Source organism: Larus michahellis, chromosome 4, assembly GCF_964199755.1.
Source record: "Larus michahellis chromosome 4, bLarMic1.1, whole genome shotgun sequence".
NCBI classification, from domain to species: Eukaryota; Metazoa; Chordata; class Aves; order Charadriiformes; family Laridae; genus Larus; species Larus michahellis.
Window position 1 is genome coordinate 71,453,655 of NC_133899.1, and position 14,078 is coordinate 71,467,732.

At 42.0% G+C, this 14,078-nt stretch overlaps 1 protein-coding gene across 1 annotated transcript in view; it reads right to left on the reverse strand.

Annotated features, from left to right (window-relative positions):
• The window catches only part of KCNK10 (potassium two pore domain channel subfamily K member 10), a 66,213-nt gene extending 52,662 nt beyond the window's left edge, over positions 1–13,551 (reverse strand). The window contains exons 1-2 of the mRNA XM_074585452.1: positions 13,288–13,551; positions 12,320–12,377 (exon numbers count right to left, since the gene is read on the reverse strand). Of these exons, the coding sequence (XP_074441553.1) occupies positions 12,320–12,371 (52 nt within the window). The 5' untranslated portion in view covers positions 12,372–12,377; positions 13,288–13,551. The remainder of the gene's footprint in view (positions 1–12,319; positions 12,378–13,287) is intronic.
• Between the last annotated feature and the right edge of the window lie 527 nt (positions 13,552–14,078).

Here is a 14,078-nt window from a genome sequence, read left to right on the forward strand (position 1 = left end):
TTAGTTTCTCTTCTCGGCACTCAACTACCCTCCCCGTTGCCTCTGACACTTGAGCCCAGAGCAAGAAGCCAAGCACATGCTCGTATGTGACAGGACTCATCAATGAACTTCAGGTATTGAAAAACATAAAATAGAGTAGAAGAGCATTACAGTGACGAGCAGGAAGAGTTGAGGGGAGATTAGAAGTGATTGGCAGGGGCAAGTCCCAAATAAGGAGCCCTCCTGCTTCAAGACTGGTGACTGTGTTTGTTCCAACACGCTCACTGGCAGCAGTGCTATCATCAGGTTTATGATGCTATTTATAGAGAAACTGAATACAGAGAAACCCAAGAAAAATTCTCACCTTTCCCTTTCTGAAATAAGACTAAAACCAATAGATCGCTGCTAAAACCCGTTTCACTAGCATAAGATCAGTATTTCTTGCTCTTGCTAAAATTGTGAGTTCTAGTTCATGCAGGTCTCTGTTCTGTCAAGAGCCAAACAGGAAGCAAGTGCTTTTGGCTCAGGATCTTGGGGTATAGAGATGACTTTGTCAAAAGGAGTTCCTGTCAGAGAAGATGAATGTACCACTGAACGAACCATTCTATGATATGATATTGTTTTTCCTTTTTAGGTAATACCTAAGAAAACTGCTTTCTTGCCAGTATGTCACAAGCCTCAAGTATAAGTGTCAAGGAATAAAATAGCTGCTCTCTGGTTCTCTGAAGACTTCACCCTTCGATGAACAACAGACAGGTTGAAGCAGTGATGCTGCTGCTTATCCATAATCTTCTTTTTAAAGACTAATAAAAAAAAATCCATTGCCCCATGACATGCCATTGGATGAAATGAGTTGATTATTTTTCCTCACCAGGAAAGTGTCCCAGGATTCCAGTAACATTTAGGAAGAGTCTGAATTTCCCACCACAGAAATTCAAGGTGTTCTGCTTCAAAGTGCTCATAGGATGATGTAGGGTCAGGGTTTTACCTGATGTCCTTCTGCTAGAGCAACTGGACTGGGATCTTGCAAATATCCTATCTCAAGGATTCACAAAAGAAATTTAGCCAGTGGTCTCATGGCCAGACCAACCAGTGAAGGAAATCTAAGTCTTGCAACTTAGCATAAAAAGGCTTGCATACAAGGGAAGAACATTCTTATTGACAGAAACCTAGTGGTAAAACAAGCAAGTGGAGGAGACAAACAACAAAGCAAAGATTCATGCTGACCTTCCTAGCAGGAAGCTATCTAATCTACATTTGAAATGTGATTGATGCTGGCTGTCTGCCAGGGGTGCAGCCTACCAGTGGAGTGAAGGAATCTCTTGATCACCTCAGTCATGCGAAGGGGACTTCAGCAGCACCAGCGACTATAGTATAGACTGGAACTGTGAGACACCAATACATCACTCAGCTGGGGCTGTTCAATGTCTCCAGCAGGACTCTCTGAGGTTAATAGCCAAGTGAACAGATCTTTCACATACGAGTAAGGCCAGAAAAACACATGCAACATAACCTCTAACCCCAGAATAAGAATAGTGTCAGCACTAATTGTTTCCCTTCAAAGATTTCTTGGGGCATCCTTACGGATGTATCTTCGCGTTACTGACCATACCTAAAGAGTTTGTACTGATGCTCCTCTGTAAAAACATGTAGAATTTCTGCATCAGTCTAGTGGTGTCTTCCCAAACCTGGCTAATGATTGGAATCTACAGAAAAATACTTTGAATTCAAGCAAATCTCATTAATGATCCACCACTTCAATTAAATGATAATTTCTCACATTTTCTGGGCAACGGCAATAAAAGCGGATCTTTCATCATGTGGTAATGGTCAGAAATCTTCTAAGCAGCACATCAATCAGGCTATTTTTGAGTTCACTGGAGCTATACTATTTGCCTATCCTGAGGACCCAGTCTATTTAGCGGTCTTAAGTTCCTATACACAGTAACAGTCTTAGTTAAAGTGAATAAAGGCTTTTCAATACTCTGAAAACCTATACGGGAAAAGGATGAAGAATACATATAATATAAGATAGCTATTACAAAATTAGTCTGTGCAGAAAAGATCTTTCACAAGGAATAGAAAGTTGCTGTTTGAAATGCACTCGTTCAGCATAGCCATTTTTATTTTCTCTTATTCTCAATTCTTTATAACATACACATTTTTTCTTTTACATTTTTGGTGCATAAATTGCACCAGTAAAGTTGCCATAGTCAGAATGATTTATCTGTCCAGTCTGCATGTAAGACAATTATTAGAAAGTGACTGGGAATCAAAGAGAGCTCGAGTAAGCAAAAAGAAATAGGTTAAAGAGACTTCGGACCCATTATGCTGCTCACAGCAGTATATAGTAAACAGAACAGATGAACAGTGTCACTGGCAGGCTGATTGGGCACACAGAGCTCCATCTCAATGCTAGGTTCATTCTGGCTACACAAAGCTGGCTTGGAGTTCACTATATAGTATATAATTTAGGGTAGCTTAGATGATAAGGAGACTAGTACAACAGCAGAATTACACAAGACTTTTCTTATCTCATGGTCATCTTCTATTCAGATAATACTGTAGAAATACAGTTGTAATTTGAACTATGATAAAACTTTATAGCTACACAAAGATGGCATCTGCCGATATGATATGGCTTCTACCATCTCACAGTACTTCACAGTGTTGCCATACTACATCACCGACATGTACCTACATGCATTCACAAATCAGACTTACGAAAGAGACAGCTGTGGCCCTCTAATCAGTTTTGCTCACAATTAAGGTCCACCTAAGCAAAAGTATGCCTGCACAGTGTACAGCAGGTGGACATGAACTCATTCTCCTGCACTCAGAGCTGGCAAAAGCAAATGAAATCACTGCTAATAATGCCAAGCTCAAAGTAGTATTTTACAACTTCCAGCAGAGCTGCACTAACCATGATGATGTAACTTCTTAAAACCCCAAAGCATGCACAAATTAAGAAAGAATCCACCAGGAAAAAGAGGTGTATACCTGCCCTAAATCCTCCCAGTGAGAAGCTACCCAAAGCTATTTGAGCTGAAGTTCAAAATATGAGCAGGAACAACCCTTGTCTCTTTTCTTTCCTTTGCTGTAACTTGGAGTCCCATTAGAGTCAATACAGATGTGGTCAAATTGGTCAGTGCAGCCTGAAGAGTGATTCTGATGACCCTAAAGCAGACATCTACTGAAAGTTCTCCAGGTTCCACAAACCATATTTGACTATATCTCGCCTAACCATAGCAGGTCCTTAGAAACTTAGAATACCTCTGCATTTCAGATACCTACCTACATCTAGGTGTTTTATTCTCCAACTAAATTATGCTCAAATGGCGTAATTCAGTTGCCCATCTGAGATCCTATGACATCCTAATTGGCCTTAAGCTCTTGCTCCAGAAGGGCTGAGGTCCTTTATGTCCATTATAATATATACCAGGACTATGCAAATGTCTCCACTGCCTTATAGTTCCTTAAATGACAACAGATGCCTATTTTTAGAAAACTAAACCAACAAAAAATGTCTGGTAGCAATGAGAAATTCAGGTCACAAAGTTACATGTCAGTATATCATTGTAACCCAGTAATGAACTCTACTTCTCCTGAAGACAAATTGGTACGGTGGCTGTAGCATCACGAAGAAATGGCACTGGTGTTGTTTCTGTGGCTGTCGTGATTGCTGCTACCCAAGGCCTCTCTGCACAACCCTTTCTTGTCCAATCTGAAATTAGCAGTGTTAACATTTAAGTAACCAATGATGGATTGGCGTTAACCTAGAGGAATGTCTTTGAGATGTGTGAGCTGCTTCTTTCCTTTCAGCTGGAAGTTTCTGCAGTACCATTTCTTTTATAATTCTTTTATTATTGAGGATTTTCACACATAGTAGCTAGTGACTGCCTTTTGTTTCTTCAAAAATGAAAAGCTGAAATTTGAGAGGATAAAAGCCCTGGACAAGCTGTCAGTATGTATTTGCTGTTTTCGAATCATGCCAGTACTATTATATTACAGTATTGAGTAAGAGAGAAATAATCCAAGCACCCTTTAACAGCATATCACCAAATTTTAAGAATCTCAGCGGCATAAGTTTAGAGTGCCAAAATCCAAAATCCTCATCCAGTAAAGTCAGTAACATGTTGTTTTTTCTTCCTAGGGAAGAAAGGATGAGTCAGTCCTGCTGAGATATGAACATATGGCTCTAACAAATGTAGGTACTCAAAGCCTGATCCTTAAAGCACTGTGATGATCCTGTAGGATAGTGATACCAAAATAACTTCTATTGCTTTGTAAGAAGATGTTTTGTAGGGTGTTAACTTTTGTTATCCCCTACTAGTGAAACAGTCTATTGTCTTCAGCAAACAACAGTCACAAAATCATGCATAATCTATGCGCTATCAGAAAGAAAGAAAAGTGAATCAATTTAAAGACCTATTGAATGCATCTTTTTGTGGCAGAATTGAGGAACAAATGGAAGAAACATAATCATACTTCTCCAATGAAGGACTAGCCAAATAAACAGATCATCATGTATTAAAGATATTTTATGAGATGAAGACATTGCGTAATATGTCCGTAAGATTATTTCGACTGTGCTTTAGTTTTACTCACAGAGGAGGACCCTGATACATGCCTGAGGAACCAACAGAGAACATAAAAATACTTCCTTTTTTTTTTTTAAATATGCCCTAGGTTACATGCTTACTTCTAAAAGGTAGGAAGAACTTGATGTGCTTGAAAACAGTGAATTCTAGTTGGAGACAGACAAATTTGTCTTCATGTTTACCCTTTTTTTTTTTTTTCAGCCTTACCACAGGTACACTCTTTTCATTCTGCATTTTTGGAACCTCTGGCAGCAGATCTGACCCTGGCACACTTTGGGTCCATTCTTTTGTAACCTACATTACCCAAAGCAGCTTTCCTTTGTCTCTCCTTGTTAGGTCTTTATTTCTTTTCAAATGTCCTCTAAAATTCCAAAAAGCAAACATAAAATGCTAGACCTAACTATGTCTGGAGTTCTAAAAAAAATTGAATACAACCCAAGACTTTGCAACTGATCACTACCCCTATTCAGGACTCCAGATCCTAAGTACAACAAGTTTCAATCCCTTTCTTATATTTTATATGTCATGCCCCAGCTGTCACAACTCAGCTTTCAGCAGGATGTTCCCCTTCCATTTTAAAAACAGAAAAATAAAATTAAGCCAGACTTGTGTATTCTTTTCCACCTTTCCTTCCCTCTATCCAGGTTTTGATAACAGATTCTATCACCTTACTGGCTTTCATTTCCATTCCCAACACGGAGACACACCCACACTGAAGTTTCCACCCTAGCCTCAAAATCTTACCGGTGATCTCCTGTGCTTGTATTTTGGAACATCTGAATAACACATAATAATACATGCATTTGGGACACTGCCAATAATAAGAATTGTAAAAGCATAAGAATTGCATTAGCCATTAAAGAAAAAGTTGAAATCTGAATTCTTGGACTGAGCATTCCCAGACCAAGGAAATATCCCCTAAATTCTGTGGTTCATTAACATGGTAAGAGATTCATAGTTCACTTTTGAAATATCATTTTGTTTAAATAATCTGAGTTAATGTTTGATTGTAACTGTGAAAAGCAGCCCAGAGTGTATGTTGGGAGAATAATAATGGTCCATGGACTAAAACAGATTGGTACTACCACCGTGAAGTACAAAGGTATATGATATGTGCTGTTCTCACTTGTTTTATCTAATTGGGGTAACCAGTGAGAACTGCATGGCACGTTATTTGTGAAAGTCAGTGGGTTCATCTTAGAGCACATTTTCCATTATAGTTAAAATGTTTTTCATATACATGCTTTATAGACAAACAATAGAGGTGTGACTGATGTCTTAGGAAACAGAACACGAGCGGCCTCTGCCTGACAAAGGCCAGGTCCCAGGGTGTTTTCAGTTTCTTACAGAAAACAGAAGACAGAAACATTCCTATTAAAAAAAAAGGATATTAAAAGGGTACTATTTAGCCTTTTGCTGAATGTCACTTCTTTTACATAAAAAATCCATAAAACCCAAACAATTGTTTGACATTTATATTCTCTGTTTTGGCTTCTGCTATTACACTGATATTATTACAAAATAAAGGTTAGGCATTCCTATCACACTGAATTCTGTAATAATTTACCTGTTGAATAGTAGTGTGTTTGTTACCCCTTTCTTATCTTGACCTCTTCATTGTTCCCTCCCCTTTTCACTCCAGGTACTTACCCTATTTACAACACAACATCTAGGGACCCTGTTCTCCCTGTGATTCCAGGCACTCCTTTACTTTTAACTCAGTAAAGCCTGCAGGGATAACACAGTTTTTACACTTTTAAAGTGAAGAATCTCATGATCTCACTGAAGTGAGTGGTAAAATTCCTAGCTCTGGATTAAGTCAAGAGAGTAAGAATTAAACTGTATCACCATATATATGCACTCTTCTGTCTCAACCTGATATAGTCTACATGCTAGCTACGTAAATCCACATAAATGCTAAAAGCTGAACCAAAATCTACTCAATTACAACTGATATCATAGATCTTTCTCCCAAGCAACCTCCATCATTTCAGGTAGCATCAGTTTTCAAGAGCTGCCCAAGGGACTTTTCAATCCAAAAGCCTATTAATCGGTTACTCTTGTACATATGTGGCAAAAAAATAGCATTGGTGATCTTCACTGAAATAATAATTCTGTCTTAACCTCTCCAACTGCTGACAATTCTACTGCTCTCCCTGTCTTATACTCACACTTTCTTTTCATTCCCTTTTTCTCACAGTACGGATGACATCTTAACGATACCCTACCTTCATCTTTCTTACCTTGACTAGAGTTCAGTCTTTCCTTACTATTCCTAAGAAAGCTGCTGTCCAGTCTTTCACTCTGCCATTTTATTATTCCTAATTTTACTTTTCTGAATCCTTGGTTTTTCCATTTCCAGGGCATCCTAAACACAACAATGATGAAACCAATAGCTGTCTGCTCTCTTTCTTCCTCTCGTGCTAATTCAATCATACATTCCTATCTCTTAATACACAAGGGTCCACAGTATTCATCTGCCTCCCCTGCAGGCTCCACACAGCCTTTAGTAGAGTTTTGATTTCTTCATTCTCTTTTATTTGCTTTCCAAACTCTTCAAATTTACCCCATTACTGTATTTGGCACTATTGCGCCTATACAATGCATTGCCAGGAGCGTCCTCCTGTTTATCAAATTTCTATTCTTCTTCAAATCTCTCTTTAAAATAAACTCCTTAGAGTTGTTCTGCAACCCATACTAATTATGCACAGCAGAGTCCTGGTCTATCAGATGGGTCAGTAGCCGATATGATTTTGTGATACAGGTAGGACATGGTCGGTACCCTGCTGACTATGGGTCATTTGCTGGGATCAGAGCTGCTTTTTTACACATGACAGTTTTCCATAGCAATCTTCTTACACTGAGCTACTAAGAAACAGCTTACCAGTGCAGAAAGATATTGTCTAGCTCACAGTTGCACTCCACTTTTTTTCATATATCTTCTTGAAAACAGAGGACAGAAATGAATACCTTCATTCTACTCATCTCTGCCTTTATAATCAAGTTTGCCTTCTGCATTGGTCCCTTTGAATGAAAGGACAGAAAAAGCAGGAGCTGAAGCAGGTTGTAACACTCTGCAGGCAACGTCAGTTTAATTTATATTCAGTAGCTGATGCTGAAGATTTTTCCAAAAAACAGTCACCAAGGGATGATCTAATCCCGATACCTGCATAAAGGCATTTGAGACTCAGCTCAGCTGCCCTGCATATAGGTGTCCATTTCTGCTTGAGGTGTCTCAGGTGAAGTGAGAAATACCATGGCAGGTGACACAGGACCTATGGAAGACTTGAGCCCCTCTGGAGTAGCAGCTGGGGAATATCAAATGTTTCCAGATACCTCTAATGGGAAACTCAATTGAGTCTTCAGTGTCTGTAAGGAAGCGCAAGTAATACTAGTTTCCTCTAGTTGTAAAGTGCAGAGATAACCTTATTTCTTAAATGATGTGATCTGTGTATGATGACAGGCTGTTTTGCTCCCTCCTAATTATTTTAGCATTTGATTGCAATACATATGCTCTTCTTTCAATAGCAGATCTTAGATTGCTCTAAACAAGTTAATTACATTTCACAACACCCTTGTGCATTAGGGAAGTATTAATATTCCCATTTTGCAGCCAAGGAAAAAGGGAGGAAAGGAAAGGGTAAGTGCCTTACTGAAGGTTAAACAGTAAGTCCGTAGCAAAATCTGAAGAGGAACCCCAGACTGTCAACCACAGCTTGAATTCCCCACAGACCACTAACTCCCACATTAAATGTAAGGATGATAATAAATGCGTGATTTTAGGGTTCCAAACTGCGAAAGCCATCCTACATGAACAATGTCTTTGTGAAAGGATGCAGGAACTTGCATCAAAACTTTAGAGTTCCAAAACGTCAGTGTAGAAATAAACACCTACCTGGAAATTCCAAAGGTTTTGACAATCCGTATCACTGCAATGAGAGCAAAAACTGCAGGCACAAAGGATGGAACAAGACCAAACTCCATTTTCTGCCTACTAAGAGCATCACCAAGACAGATATCCTTCCCTTGGAAAAGACATCTCACCATCACCCTGCAAGACAGTCGTGCTTGGGGATAATTTCTGAGCATATTGGAAACAGTCTCATCTACACTTCTTTTCTACAAATAAACAGCCATTTTAAGCAGATAATTCATAGGGAAAAAAAAAACATTGCTGAGATGTGTCAGTCAGGATGAAGGACCCACTGGGGTTTAGGTACTGTACAAAAATATATGTGCAAAGAGACTATAAGCCAATTTAAGTACGGACAACAGGTGGGTGTAACAAACAGGAGGAGGAATGCAGGAAAGAGGAGAGACGAGAACAACAATTACAAGAATTAATGTCTTCATATGCTGCTATAAACCCAATCTTATTTTCTGAAAAATATAGGTGGGAAGTTGCATGAGGTGTGAAACTAAAAATCTTGTCTTTCACTAATTGCAGTTTTTATTGCTTTACCTGAATTGCACCAAATGGGAGAAGCAAAAATCAATGATAGGCAGATCAAATGTTTTATGGTTGTGTATATCCAAGTTGATTCCACCAGAAACACAAACGGCAGGTTTGTTTTTTGAAATGTAAGGCCAGGTAGTGTGAGATCCTGTGTCCCTACTCAATGTGTTCAACTCTCCCTAAAACAATATATATGATATTCTAGGACATATTTCACATTGAATTGTTAGGGACAAGTCCCAGTGACTTTTGCGATGCAGTTTGATCCGTTTGTTAATGGGATTCTATAGTTTGATTGCCTGGGATAGCAGGGGACTTCACTGGAGGAATCTGGACCCTATATACTTCCAGGTTTGTGAAATATTTGGTGTATCTAGAAAACACACTCAGCATTTACGGGTAACACACAGATATAATCTATACCCAAGACAAGTGAAGATACTACACAACAGGATAAAAGCACAGGTCAGTCTCCATGCCCTGTTTGTTCCTGTTAAACGGCTGAGAAATCAGCCTCCCATTAGCTGTCTGTCAGACACCATCCCTCATGTCAATTCTATTCTTTTAAATCTGTTCTCTCCACAAAGGTCTTTCTACGGTATATTGATCTTTGCTGATGTGAACTGAGAATACCAGTTTTATGTCAGACGAAAGCTACCAGCAGACTCTAATCTATTTATCTATGTAAATATTTATAGTTCAGTCAGCATTACGGAGTTTGAGCATTAATTCATTTCAATAACTATCATTCCGACCTGGGTTCAAACCAGCAACATCATCAGTCCAAAGCAAGCTGTATCTCCACAACAAGGGCCCTGGCCTTTAGAAATGTGTATAGTTTCTAGAAAATATTGCCTGGAATAACCAGATCTAAACAATCTTTGAGATACCATAGCTCTCACTTACATCATTGGACTGCTAGTTTGCTTGCCAGGAACATCAGTTGATATATTTCAAGCACTGTTAGCACAATTCCTACTAGACAAAACTGTGGAAACTGCACGTTCTCTGTCTGATGACCAGAACAGGGCACAATCATACAATACGTACTGAAATGAGCCTGGTATTTGTGTGTGAACATTAACTGGGCATGAGCTCTGCTTTTAATACTTAGGACTCTTCATATCCTTGCACCACCAGCTTTCTACATGTTGATCTTTGTATCTGAGAAAAGCTACTTCGGTTCTTTACTCCAAGGATATCACATAGGATGCAAAACTTAACATCATTCTTCACATGTACATGCAGAGAACAGCCTACATATGTCACTGTAAATCAAATTCATTTTAGGGCTCTAAGTAATTTTGTGTAGATCTTCACTAACATTTATATCTACATAAATATATATTTTGTTTCAAATAGAATGGAACTCTGATCTACCTTATTTTCTAACCACATCACTAATTCTTCAGTGGGACTATGTGAGTACAACGTCATTGCACTGTTCCTCTATTGGTTAAAAGATTGGGCCTGAGACAACTTTTCCTAACCAATTTGCCTTTTTCCAGTCCACCAAATTTTATCTGTTTCCTGAGTCCCTTGGAGAATCAGAAATTAACATTTTTTGCTTCCTTCCTGCCTATACATTAGCATCCTTGCTGCTTGGCTAATGAAGTCAATACACTGAGGGGAAATAACAGGTAGAATTCTGCAGTGCTTAGCAGGGATTCGGCTTGGTAGAGAGGAAACCTGCTGGGCTGGAGGTCTTTTACCTGTTACAGTACTCTACAGTTTTAGACATATTAGTAAATTGTGACCAACCACCTGTTGGATCCATATGCTTTAAAGCTGATTGCCAAGCAAAGGAGCTGCATACAGAATGCCATCAGTAAAGCCTCCTGTGTGCCTTGTCAGGGAAAGGGAGGAAAGGGCTTTTTGCATTAAAAGGCATTTTGCAATCCATAGAATGAATTAAAATGAGGTAACAGCAAACACACATTCAGAAAAACACCTGGGAAGAGCAAGTTTTCATCACACAGAATTTTGACCCTAGGATAAGGAATATAGTGTTATTAAAATAATCAAATCTCTGTTAGCACTACTCTCCATGTGTTCGTTGTAGAGATGAGGGCGGAGGAGGCTGAAGTGTTGATTTCAGCCTTCAACTAATTAAAGATGTAGTAAGGCTTAAACTAAAGCTTAATTGTGTATACTGTTCAAACAGCACATCAGATCTGCTTAGCAGAAACATGTCTGTTCTGCTGTTTTCCTTCTACACCAGGAGAAACTGTTTCTAAGGTTTCGTTTTGTAGACGTGAGGGCATGGGGGATGGCAGACAAATTGGCCACTAAAACTGAACCTGCAGAATAAAGATGAATAATCAAAGCCCGTGCTATCACTTCATACTTCCTGCAAGCACTGCTGTACAGCGACTGGCTGCCAGCAGTTCTGCTGCAAACCTGAGCATATGGCTTCAAGTTGCTCTGCTCCTGTACCAATGCACAGAAATATGACACACCAGTATACAAATTACCAGTAGGGTTTTTTTCAGTCACCACTTCTGTGATTGCATATGAACCTCCTCCCCATGCCAGGAAAGGAGAGCATTTCATTATGGTTTATTTTAAAACACCACTTGGATCTTTTTATTGAAAACCACTGCACTGGCGTAAATCTCCTTCCATCATCACACAAACACACTCCCCAAGACAGTCTCCAAACCTAACTATAGAGTTAAGCAAACTATCCACTTGGGCTGATCAATTGTTAACAGGACAGAGTAAGGAGTCTAAAGCTCCCTTTGGGCTCCATTATTTAATGTGTCTTTTGATACCATCCACATTATGGGTCATATTGCAGCAGCATTTTGCTCCAGTTGCTTGCCAACAAACATTTGCCATCGAGGAGCCCTGAGCAGTCACATCTGTGTCCACTCCTGTACCACCCATTTAGCAGAAACAATGATCACTAGAAACAACAAAGGAGCCACAGATAAAACAAACAATGCTGTGAGCCAGAGATCGCTGCCATCCCAGGCAAGTTTGTCAGGAAAATACTCAAGAAAAAGGGAGGGGAGGGAAGACAGATATCAAATATAGAACTATAAAACTTACACCTAGAAGAGGTTTTACCCACGCACCCGCCCAACCCCATAGCTGAGAAGCATTTTCTACCGAACTGCTAGGACTGAGCAAGAAAGACTAAGCAGTGCACATGGGAAGCAGACAAGCATCCAATGTCTCCTCCCATTTGGAGTCAAATAGTCTCCTACGAGTCACTAGACACAAGGAATAATAATAATTGCTATTATTATAGTAATGATAGTAATAGAGAATCACCAACCTTGAGGATCCCAGTTCACCTGTTTTCTTGGAGTCTCGATTGGAAATTTCATCGCTTCCTTTTTGCACAGGGAGGAAAAAGAATTAAATAAATTCCCAACCTTCCTGTCTCAATGCTGCAGTCAAACAAATTAATTTCAAATTATAGGGAGCCTGCGCTGTTTCACTGAGGGGAACTGGTGGTTGCCAAGGAAAGAAATACACAAATAAATCAAAGAAGGTGGGGAGGGGCGGGGAGGGGAGTGGAGTGGAGGGGTTTGTATACCGGCGAGGTGAGGAGGGGTGCAAGCACCCCAGCAGAGAGAGGGGGAGAAGGGATGGAGTGAGGACGGGAGAGGGTCTGCGGGGGCAGTGGGAACGGAGCAGGCTGAGATGGGCAGCGGGTCCAGGGTGCTGCTAGCTCCTGGGGAGGCTCCCGCGGCTGGCTCGCCCACTCCACCTGCAGATGTCAGGGTGGCGGGGTCCCCGCTGCAGCCCGGCCCCTCCTCTGCGCCCACCTGAGGGGGCACCCGGACTGGCGAGCCCGCAGGCTTGCAAGGATCGGGGAGTCAGCCAGCCCCCCCGCACCCCCAGGGACACCTCCCACACGCGCGCACACTGTCTAGCTTGAGCCACCCCCCAAAAAATGAGCCCACCTCAGTTCAGCCCCGGGCACTAGAGGGGTAACAGAAGTCAGCCACGGGGGGCTCGCCGCAGCGGCATGGCTGGGGCGAGGCTGGGGACCACCCCGGCTGAATGCAGCAGCAGCCTGGCTCGGCAAGGAGAGCCGGAGCAGGAAGAGAAGAAGGAGGAGGAGGAGGAGGAGGAGGGAGCCACCCTATAGCTTTGGAGGGAATTCACGGAGCCCCTCTCTGCACTGGCTTAAAAAGGGGGTGGGGAGAGGAAGCGGGGGCAAGAGGCTGTGAGTCCCTTTGTAAGAGGCGGTGGCGGGGTGCCCTAGGGAGGGGGCAGGCTCCGGCTGGTACTTACTGGGTATCCTTCCCTGGAGGAGGATGCAGGCTTGTTTGGCGGAGTTTGCAGCCGGAGACACGCTCCACTAAGCTACGAGCAGCGGTAGAGGCGGCGGCAGCACATGGCAGGAGTACGGCAGCATCCAGAGCCTCTGCGGCGCAGGGGGAGGGGAAGGGCAGGGGATGGTCCGAGCCCCCGCAGGCTCAGGAGGACCAGGACCGGGCACCCCAAAACGCAGGGGACTCCTGCTCCCCTTTCTGTCCCCGCTCCTCTCTGTGCTGCGGACAGGGATGGACACCTGGCGTCAAGGGAAAGGCTGGCACAGCCGAGCTGAAAGATGTGGCCAGGCTGCGGGGAGGGGGCAGGAGGGCTGGGAGGGAGGCTGAAGGCCTCTGAGCCCCCCTAAGTTGTCAGGGGGCTTCGGGGAAATGGAGGACACTTGACTTCTACCTTGGGCAATTACCAGACACTCGCTGCTTTCCAAGTCTGCATTCTCCCTCCTCTCCCTCCTGCTCCAGGCTTTCCCTCAAACCCAAAACAGGCTGGTAACACCAGAAAGGTCTCCAGTTCCAGTTACAATACATGCCCCAGCTCCCCTCCCTTAGCCAGGAAAACAAAACCCCAGCCCCTCTGGGGGCCTGAAAGAAGACTGTGCAAGGTTAACCCTGTCCTGCCTCCTCTCTTCCACAGTGGAAATCAACTCCTTGTGTGAAGGGGATGGTTGGCTGGGATGGTTTGGGGGAGAGATCCACAAATTCACGTGGGCTATGGCTCAGAGATAGAATTGGTCCTGAGGTCCACAGCCAGGA